At 36.6% G+C, this 11,598-nt stretch overlaps 1 protein-coding gene across 1 annotated transcript; it reads right to left on the reverse strand.

Annotated features, from left to right (window-relative positions):
* Positions 1-225: 225 nt before the first annotated feature.
* On the reverse strand, positions 226-10,979 carry LOC112058612 (thiamine transporter 2). Its single transcript, XM_024099519.2, has 7 exons — positions 10,331-10,979; positions 7,142-7,272; positions 6,429-6,573; positions 3,166-3,308; positions 2,251-2,436; positions 1,022-1,239; positions 226-584 (listed from the first exon to the last, which is right to left on the reverse strand). Exons 1-7 carry the CDS (start codon positions 10,563-10,565, stop codon positions 332-334), a joined length of 1,311 nt encoding a protein of 436 aa, XP_023955287.2. The 5' UTR covers positions 10,566-10,979; the 3' UTR covers positions 226-331.
* Between the last annotated feature and the right edge of the window lie 619 nt (positions 10,980-11,598).

Genomic DNA, 11,598 nt, shown 5'->3' on the forward strand with positions numbered 1-11,598 from the left:
GTGAGATTATAAATTAACATATTTTACAATCTAACAGTGACATATACAAGGTATTTAATTAGGGTAAGCAGTTAGGCACTATACATACAGTTTATAATAAACTAGTGGACTCGACAGATACTGTACTGCTTAGAACCTTGACTTGGTAATGTAATAGAAGTTTCTGAAGTATTGTTAACGAAGCAAAGAACAAAATGCATTCTTATGTAATGATTTTTAGTCATAAAATTTTTTTTCCAACAAATAATAACCTCAACGATTCCTCAGAGGCACTACCACCAGGTGAGATAGTGGTCAAGTGTGAGCCTATTTTATATTAAAAATAAAAAAGTTATCCATACTGGTTGGTAATATTAATACTCTTATTCTTCCTGTACGAGTGCAGCATCCAGCCCAGCATCCACGCCGAAGCCAGCAAGAGGAACAGGCCGCTGATGATGAAGTACTGGGATGTGATGGGCAGCTTCAGCGACTGGATCAGTACGAGTGTGAGGACTGACTGCAGTGCCGTGCCCATCAGTGTGTTGATGCCGAATATGAGCCCGAAGCAGCTCTCATCTGACAGTTGACTGGCTATTTTCGCACTGAAACAATAAGAAAAAAAAAATTAAAATTCATTTATTTCAGGCAGACTTACAAGCACTTTTGAAACTTTTTTTTTAATTCTTTACAAGTTAGCCCTTTACTACAATCTCACCTGACGGTAAGTGATGATGCAATCTAAGATGGAAGCGGGCTAACTTGTTAGGAGAAGGATGAAATCCACACTCCCTTCGGTTTCTACACGACATCGTAGCGGAACGCTAAATCGCTTGCCGGTACGTTATCGGTAGGGTGGTAACTAAGCCACGGCCGCAGCCTCCCGCCAGCCAGACCTGGAGCAATTAAGGAAACTTCAATCGGCCCAGCCGGGGATTTTAACTGAACATTTCTTAGAGGATCCAAACCCAGGACCTTATGATCCTCAACCACTACAAATGAGGAGAGACAGGCAACGAGATGATAACAGATAGATTAGTACCTGGCTAAAGTGATAATGTAGTGGAACAGCATGCCCATGACAATGTATCCGAAGTAAGAGGCGAATATGTTAGTGATGTAGGTGCCCACGAACATGGCCACGCCCTGCACGGCCGCCGTGGGCGCGGGCAGCGCCGCCCTGCTCCAGTAGGACGCTAAGAAGGCACCGAACGCGCCCAGAAGCGTTAGTATGGCTTCCACCGCTCCGTTGTACGCTACCTAGAAATAACAGGCAACTTTTTTCACAGGCTTTATTTATTTATATATTATACAGGGTGTCTTGAAAATTAACGTTAAGTCTGAAACAGGCAATAGGACAATTCATGGTGGCTATTAGAAAAATATGAAAAAAATCAGAGTCGTGTAGAGTTATTTAACTATGTATAGTGAGACAAACAGATATTTTTTTGTTTAAATAGGCTAGTTGATACTTTTTTAAATGGTCTTAAGTTGATCATTATCGTTCTACTAGATTGAAAAAATATATCATCATATTTTTTTGAGACGTGTTTACATGAAAAATTCAATTTTAAAATATTAGAGAAATAAACGTCAAACTGATTGTTAACTAATAATTTTGTCAAACACTCCGTTTGGTTATGAGTTAGCGTTGACGCGACGTCATGCAACAGTTAAAATATAGACTATCATGGCCGACAGTGGCTCGTATCGTCAAAAACAAAAATTAAAATTAAAATTTTCATGTAATCACGTCTCAAAAAAATATGATAATTTATTATTCAATCTAGTAGAACGATAATGAACAATTTAGGACCGTTTTCAAATAAAGTGTCAACTAGCTTATTCCTATTACAGCTATTGGTATCCTATTAATATTATAAACGCGAAAGTTTGTATGGATCTTTTGATGTATGTTTGGATGTTTGTTACTCTATAACGCCGCTACTAATGACGCGATCGGAAATTTATAAAAGAAATAAATTTTACTCTGGATTAACACACAGGCTGTTTTATCCCGAAAAATCCATGGTTTCCCGAGATTTGCGAAAACTGATGATTTTGATGCTATGAATGTTTGTTACTCTTTCACGCCTCAACTACGGAACCGAATTAGCTGAAATTTGGTATTAAGATATATTATAGCCTAGATTAACACATATACTACTTTTTATCCCTTAAAAATCCATGGTTCCCGAGAGATTTGTGAAAAACTAAATTCCACTCGGACGAAGTCGCGGGCGTCCACTAGTAAACTATACAGTCTCTCACCGCCGCGTCACTCTCTTCCTGCACCTGCTTCCACAGTATCTGCATGTTGGTCTGCGCGAGCACGAACAGCGCCAACACGACGGCGTACAGCGCTGACCACGCCAGCACCTTGGGCCGAGTGTACGCCGACCGCGCGTGGCGCGTTATTAAAAACGCCGCGTCTGTTACGCCCTTACGTATACTGCGCTGTAAATAATATGAATGATTTAATATAATGAGTGATAATTTTAGGTATTTTGATAATGATATTGCAAGCTGGAAGGTGCCATTTGGTGTTGCAAGAAGACTGTAACCTGAATTCGCAATAAATATATAACGGAGAAGCCGTATCCTCATTGAAAATGTTACGGGCAGAACCGCTGACCTGACATTGGCTCTGCCATTTGCACTAGGTTCACTTGGCATAACATCACTAATCGCTTACACAATTAACTTCTCAGTTTTACTATTTATCCTGATACTTATGGTAGAGGAAACACCTCAAGCAGGTTCTAAGCTTTACATGTCAGGGAAGGCAATTGTTACCAGAGTTATATCACTTGACTCACTACTACAGTTCTACCCTCTAACTACAATATTGATCAAGGATAGCGCTGATACGATATGATTTAAACCAGGATAAACTATCGTATGGTAAGGAGTCAACCACGAGCGGATCACGGACTGGCGAATGGCTAGTAGTAGGGTTAAAGACGTCTTTTAAAACTAGTTAACACTCCGCTTCTCCGCTCCCAGCCACGTAACTAACAATGCAATACTAACTGGACGATAACTAACTCACTCACTGACTACTTAACTTCAACATCACTATCACTGTTAAATTATATATAATAAAAATATACGTATTGACACTATCACGTGATGATGATAATTGATACAAATATGGTTTATATGAGGTCAGCTTGTCATTCATACCTTATGGCTAGGAGTAGATGGAGGCGTCTGTTTGTCCGTGTGCGCGATGTCGAGCTGCAAGGAGGATCGCGTGCGCCGATGGAAGTATATCCCGTATGGAACTGGAGGCAGCCAAAACGCCCAGAAGGTTGCCAACACTTGAGCTGAAAAATTGAGACATCATTATCATTACATAGTCACACATATGTTTTCAGTGGTCACACTAATATTATAAAGACGAAAGTTTGTGTGAAAGTGTGTTGTGTAGCTAAGTGTGTATGTTTTTTCCTCTTTAGCGGAGCATTTGCGAATGCACTGTACTGACTAACTGAAGCGATTTGTGAAATTCGGAATGGAAATAAATTTTACTCTGGATGAACACATAGGCTACGTTTTATCCCAGAAAAAATCACAGTTCCCGTGGGATTTGTGATAAACAAAATTTCACGCGAACGAAATTGCGGGCGTCCGCTAGTCACACTAATATTATAAAGGCGAAAGTTTGTGTGTAAGTGTGAAAGTGTGTAAGTATGTTTGTTTTTCTTTTACGCTGCGGCTACTGAAGCGATTTGGCTGAAATTTGGAATGGAAATAGATTTTACTTTGGATTAACACATTCTTTTCATCCCGGAAAAATCCATGGTTCTCGCGGGATTTGTGAAAAACTGTATTCCACGCGGACCAAGTCGCGGGCGTCCTCTAGAATAAAATAAAACTTCACTTTCGCTGTATATTCGCTTAGATCTTTGTATTGCTAAGTAGTTTACTTAACAGATTTCAATGCGTTTTTAGCAATACATAGTGATTCATGAGGAAGGTTTACATGTATAAATATATCAGATATGTATTTAAAAAGCGGAGGCACGGAGGCTGGCATGCCGTACGTTTCGTCCCGGTCCCAGTGCCATAAAGATATCCTCTAGTATAGACTAATCATAATATTAATATCTACATAGCACCCGAGCGAAGCCGGGGCGGGTCGCTAGTATTAAATAAAAGTGATTAACATCATAATTATAGGAAATTGATTTTTTGAATGAATCTTGATAAAGATGCTTAAATACTGGGATCATAAAATATATACTGATATTATAAAGCTGAAGAGTTTGTTCGTTTAATCGCGTTAATCTCAGGATCTACTGGTCCGATTTGAAAAATTCTTTCAGTGTTAGATAGCCCATTTATCGAGGAAGGCTATATATTATCCCCGTATTCCTAAGGAACTACTGGTCCGATTTGAAGAATTCTTTCAGTGTTAGATAGCCCATTTATCGTGGAAGGCTACGGGAACAACGTGGATGAAATCGCGCGGCGTCAGCTGGTAAAGATTAAAACCCAAGTGTTTCAGTATTATAATCATAACAGTCCTAATTAATATTTGACTTTAAGACCTTGAATGAGTTCATAACATTTTTAAACAGAAGATGTTTTTATGTGCAATGCGAATCAATCAGCTCTGTATTTAGTTGAGATAAAATTTGTTATTTTCTTATTTTGCGAAACTTTATACAGACATCGTTTATGTAATTTGTAATGAACGACTAGGTATGTAACATAGTCATGGTCATTGGTGACTCTTCATCAGTATTATTAGCCTATTTTAACGGCCACGGGCAGGCCTCCCTAGTGAAGAGGGGATATGGAGCTTAAATTCACCACGCTGTTGTTGACCCAAGATTCGACCCCATGATTTGGAGATCTGAAGTCACATAGGGGTGGACTACCCACACTATATCACTGGTCAACACAATAATATGCTTCCTTGCTTGCTTGCTAAGTTCCGACCGAATTTTTCGACCACGGCGGCCAATTTCATGTTGAGATTTAAGTACAGGTGCGCTCTCTGTTCCCTCACTCTTACAGTCCGATGGGACGTCAGACCGACACGACCAATGAGAGATCAGAAACAGGACCGACGGCTTTACGTGCTATCCGAGGCACGGGGCACTAACACCGTCCAAAATGCAGGCTGCTATTAAGATTTTTTTTGCAAGAATAATCCCAAATACGTATTTTTTTGTTGACCTGACCCCGGATTCGAACCCAGGACCACTTTGTCCGTAGCCGAACCAGCTTTCCGGAAGCTATGAGGCATACACATTACCGGTGTATGGACAAAAATTTGACAAGCGTTTTGGTGTATAAAACTATCGAAGATATCAGCCTGCATTATTATTATCTACTGGTGACCGGTTGCTACTGTCTTATGATAAACTGGTTTCCGTGTTTGCCTCTGTAGAAGAAACATAGGTACATCGGTCATCACAGCGATACAAACTGCTTGTCAGCAGAAATAGGCACAGAGGTAGTGTAGGTCACAAAGGCCGTGCTACAGTTAATTAATTAATTATTTATTATTGAATTCTTAGTCTATAAAGTGTGCTGAATTCCAAATAAATCCAGTCTATAAATGTATTAGCAAATAATTGTTTAATTGCTATGATTTATAGATTACTAAGATTCCATCGCCTACATTCAGTTCATCCATATACATATAGTAGATATAGAATTATAAGGCATTTTAAGAAAAATAACATGTGTAAACAAATATGAAGAGTATTTTTTAAATAAACACTCAGAGCTACACTAGCAGAAACCCGTGATTTCATTTGCGTGGAAAAGAGCGGGCACAGACTAGCGGTTTATACATGCGTTTAATTTCGCTTTTGGGAAACGCGTTTAAGCGCTTACCTATACTGCCCTCATAACGAAGAGTGCAATAACTAGGTTTTGACTACCTTCGAGATATTCGCGGTTAAAGATTTAGTTTTTGTTTTGTGTGTATCTTCGTAACTATATAAGATATATATTTTAATCTTTTACTAAACGACGGATAAAATAATGCTTAATTTTATGTAGTATATTATATTTGTATATATGTGTATCGAAGAGCAAGTTAAGCCATCTGCCCTGTGCAATATCATTAACATCTGATTTTAGTCATATTGGAGGGAACCGGAAGGAGCTGGATCAGGAAAAACATCCTGAGGAAACCTACATACCTTAGAATTACATCTTAATGACAATTCTTATTGGGTCCACAATAACACGTGCAATACGTGCACAATAATGAGTAGAATATGGGTTGTTAATGATGATGGATAACTTAGCCGGTGCACATCCACTGCAGGACATAGAACTCCCAGTAAGGATTTTTGAACACCACGAACTTGAGCCGCAGAAGCCAGTGACTAACTGCCTCTTTGATTTCGTCGGTCCACCTATCAGGGAGTCCCAAACTGCAGGTTATTACTAATATTAGGTAAAACTTTAAAAACTCTTACCAGCTAAAGTAATATAATTGAGATCCTGATAGTTCATCACATGGAAATGTGTGAGTAACTGCGAACTGACGCCGGACAGAAACCGTCCGGTCAACGCCGCTATCCGGGTGTAGGAGGACACTCGCGGATACTTGTCCGGATCTACCTGGGACCATAGACAAAATACTTGCTAAGTTTCTTTTTATTACACGATCTGGATGACATTTGGAAATTTAATAAATTTAATTTAATAAACAAATTATATTGTAGGTACTGGGGACACGCTAATTTTTATCCCAATATTCCCAAAATGATAGTCTCCTTCTAGTCAAGTGCGTTACAATATACGTGTCTGTTCATACTAATTTCTAACTAAACTGTTCAACCTATTACTAGCATACGGTTTTCACAGTTACATCGCTTGATTTATATGCTAAACTATCTAGATATTTGTGTGTAATATTGCTCCAAAGTATAAGCATACTTTGCAGCAGCATTTAAGTCTCACACAGACAAAATGCCTTCAGGCATCTGTGCAAACTTTGTACTTATCTTTATGTAACCTGCTGCCTGTCAGGCAGTCAGAGCGCGGCTGCCTGCTGTCTTTGCGATGTTATGAAACCTAGGTACCTACATTACAAAGAATGTAGAATACAGAACACACAATTCAGAAGAATGTGAAACTCCTTCTGGCTTCTGGCAGAAGTCTGCTAGTTCTAACTACTTAAACTCACCTTTGCGTATATGTATGTTAAGTATGCGACTTCAGTGGCCATATACAGGCCATAGAGAAACTGCGACACCTGCACCCATTCTATACTTGCAGTCCAGAGCAGCACAGCATAAACTGATATTCCGCTCAGACCTAGAAACAAATTGTAACGCCATGACGTCCTCATAAAGCAAAACGTCACCAAGTTCCAAAATTGCCATTTTGAGATATGAACGTTTTTAAAATCCCGATTTAATTCTCTAAATATCTGTAGCTGCTATAACAAAGCACTCTGCTTTCCACTTGTCAATACTCTCAAGTTCGTATGCATTTTTGTTACTCTTTAACGCCGCAACTACTGAACCGATTTTGCTGAAATTTGGAATGGAAATAGATTATACTCTGGATTAACACATAGGCTACTTTTAATCCAACGTGGTGCAATGGGCAGTGACCCTGCTTCCTGCAATTCCACGGCCGTGGGTTCAATACCCACTACTGGAAGGTGTTTGTGTGATGAACTGATGATTATATAAGTATTTATATGTAGTATAAAAATATATATGATAAAATCCGCGATCTTAGTACCCATAAAACAAGCTACACTTACTTTGGCACTTGGAAAAGAAGTCTAGTATAAAATCATATATGTACTAGTATCTATTGTAAACAACCTTGAAAATTAATTGGTCATAATAAAACAAAACTCATATTGAATTAAGTCATTGTAGTATAGTGGCTTCTTATGTATTAAATAGAAGACAGATTTCTCTCATCAAAGGTTATCTGAAGGAGATTGTTTTTATACCTTTAATAGAAATTATAATCTTGATAAGCATGTTTTCCATTTGTTTTGAGTTCTGATAAAGGATTTTTTTAGACAATACACTTATTGCTAGTCCCAAAGTAAGTGTAAGCTTGTGTCATGAATACTAAAATAGCTGATGAATAACACATTATATAATACTCAAATATTTTTAACATATTGTTATCGCCGCGTTGCAACGACTTGCGGTACGGACGGCTTCAGTGTGCTCGTGGCGTTCGAGCCGTCCACATATCTTGATGTGTAATTCTTTATGGGTTACTTGGGATAGGCGGGGAGAGTGACTTGAGTGGAAAAGGGGAGTGTTAGATATCTGTCAAAGGCATTTGTGAATGATGTATGTAGGATTATAGGCACCCTACACACATCATTCACAAACGCGTGACTTCGCTCAAGGTCATTCTCTGCCATTCAAAGGTCTTATTTTGGTTACAGTTTGATTTGTTAATTAAGTTGTCCTAACAAATGTTGTGAATCATAACCGACAGTTCGACATTAGTTTTCTTATTTTTGTAATCACTTTTGAGTCCGCTAAAAATATATAAACCCTCACTGGAAAACATCCATGTTCATCAAACAAATATTTTCCAGTTGTGGGAATTAATCACCACAGCCTTGGATGCAAAGTGCAGCGTCACTACCCACCGTGTCACTCAGCTGTCAAACTTAACAAATTTTAAATAAACAAGTAAATAAATAGATAAGATGAACTACTTGTGAAGCTGTGACCTACCACAATGCTATACATGTGATATTGTTTATTTGCAACAGTGCAACAGTTTTCATGTACATTTATCAATGTACTGATACTGAGTCTACAGTTGTATGATATCTATATAATAAGAATAATAAACCATACATATCTATACTAATATTATAAAGTTGAAGAGTTTGTTTGTTTGATTGAACGTGCTAATCTCAGGAACTATTGGTTTGATTTGAATAATTTTTTCAGTGTTAGAGAGCTCATTTAACGAGGTAGGCTATAGGCTATATATTATACCCGTATACCTATGGGAACTGGAACCACGCGGGTAAAACCACGGCTTCAGTTAGTATAGAATATAGAACCTTTTAGAAGTAAGTTTAACAACCATTAAATTAAATTAAATTATGACATAATCTTGACTTTTCAAAAGTGCTTGTAAACTAAGCCTAATTGAAATAAATGAATTTTGACTTTTTTTTTGACTTCTTGCAGCTGGGTAAAAAGATGTTAGCACACTCACACTAGGATTTTTTTTTAAACCTATTAATCTTAATCAGTTTTCACGCAGTATCATGGGATTTTTTTTCTTTTGCAACAAGAATAACTATAGGATCTATTAATAATAATGTAACCTCACTACAGAAATTTTTAGATCAACAATAAATATATAAATTGAGCTCTGAGGGTGGACAAAGCTGCGGGGGTACACTAGTTTTATGTATGTAAAACAATAACAGTAACTAATAAAAAGGATTTTGCATTGTTTTTCCTTTTAATTTAATCAAGCTTATTGTTTATCTTATAATCTGATTGTGAGATATGGTATTGGATCATAATTGCAGAATCTCTTAAGATTATATTATGTTATCAAGTTATATATACATAATCCAAGCAGACCAAGATAATAGTGTTATTGTATGTGATTGTGTATGATGAGCATGTATTATCTAGATAAGATAACAGCTTTCTTCCTGACAGTTGGTTCTGTAATTAACAAATTTCAAATAACACTCTCTATGGAACGCTGATCCCAAAAAAAAATATTTGCTAAAGGTGTTACAAATTTTCTTTGTATTTCTCTCCAAATAATATTAGCAAGCAGTGATATCCACTAGGTTTTTAATTAGGATATGCACTATACAAATTGTACAAAATAGAAAACTCCTTCATCATGGCTGGTGGGAGGCTTCGGTTGTGGCTAGTTACCTCCCTACCGAAAAAGACATACCACCAAGGATTTAGCATTCCGGTATGATGTGTAGAAACCGAAAGGAGTGTGGATTTCATCCTACTCCTAACAAATTAGCCAGCTTCTATCTTAGATTGCATCATCAATTACCATCAGTTGAGATTGTAGTCGAGTGCCAACTTGTAGAGAATAAAAAAAATCCATACTGGTTCATTATGAATTCAGGGTTGCTATTGCATTTTTATATTTATGAAGTGAAAACCACTGTTAACATGATTATATGTATGCTGCTCTAGCTTAAGCAGGATTAGAGACAGGTAGCTTAGGTACAGAATACAATATTTAAATTTTATAACAACTGTAAAAGTATTTTTCATTACTTCTTACAGATAATAAACATTTATAAAATATATTTTTTATAAAAAGAACAACATTAAACATGCACTAATTTTCTTTTTATTAGTAAGTAAAGTGATATTTATCTCACCTGACAGTATAATAACAGGTTTGAATCGAAGAAAATCTGTGATCAGAAAAACCAGAACCAGCAGTCCCAAGTATGAGTATGTTCCCACAGGATATACATCTTGGTTCAGTTGCTCCTCAGTAATATTGCGCCATTTTCCGGAAAGAAATTCAGTAACAAATGGTTCCGACGGTCGAATCTCTCGTAGTGTTCCAAATAAACATAGTATTAGAGTTACTTTTATCCAATCTTCCATTTTTAAAGATGTTTTATGTCACGAAAAAGTAAAATGTTCTGTCACGACGGCATGGGAACAACGTGCAGCCTCTCAGAGCATTACCGTACAAATGTTTACGTAATCCGGCACGAGTCAACTTCGACTTGCGAAACATCAGTGTACAGATAGTGCTTACCATTTTTGTAAGATATTAGATTTTTTTTGATGATCATTAGTTCTAGTGTATGGGTATTATTTGTATATTAAATAATATGAATAATATAACTTTTGTCAAATATATCTTCAAAGTTATTTCGTTAATCGTTTGGGAGTTCTATGGAATTTGATTATAATAACTTTTATAATTTGTTAAAAGAACGTAATAAACACACTTTGATTTGATGTTGATATTATATTTTTGTAAGAAAAGAAAACATAACTCTCGTTGTACATTTAATTGGTATAAAAATATAGTAAATATTTTTTTTAAATACACTTTTTAGTTTTTATATACCTATCGGCTGTCACCATAGAGTACATTTTATATGTCACTGTCAGGAGAAATTATTATTTATTTTACTCTTTGGCACAGAGCAGACCTCCTTAGTCTTAGATAATTAAAAAGAATGGACCTGTTTCGCACCCAAATTCACCAACAAAAAAGTCTGTCGTTTTTTGAGGGGGACGAGCTTTTTAATGGTCTAAAGGGGACGAGGTAAACTCACACATCGATAACACCGGCCGACAAATTAATACTTTTTGAACGTTGTTTTGATTTCAGTAAAAATTATCAGTAATTTATAGTATTTTGAACACAAAAATACCTGCACAATTACTCTATCACGTCAAATTTTTTTACAAAAAGGAAAACAAGTTTTACTTGAAATTTTCAAGAAAAAATCAATTATTATACTATAAATACATATATTTCAAAACTTACAAACAAAATATCAAGTACAACAATTGCTACAGGACTACTTTGAATGATATCTTTTACAAAACACAGTTAAATTATATCTAGGTGTAATTTTTTATGAGAATCGTGAATAACATCACGTTTTTTGACCAACAT

The sequence above is a fragment of the Bicyclus anynana genome, chromosome 4 (assembly GCF_947172395.1).
Source record: "Bicyclus anynana chromosome 4, ilBicAnyn1.1, whole genome shotgun sequence".
Lineage (NCBI taxonomy): Eukaryota > Metazoa > Arthropoda > Insecta > Lepidoptera > Nymphalidae > Bicyclus > Bicyclus anynana.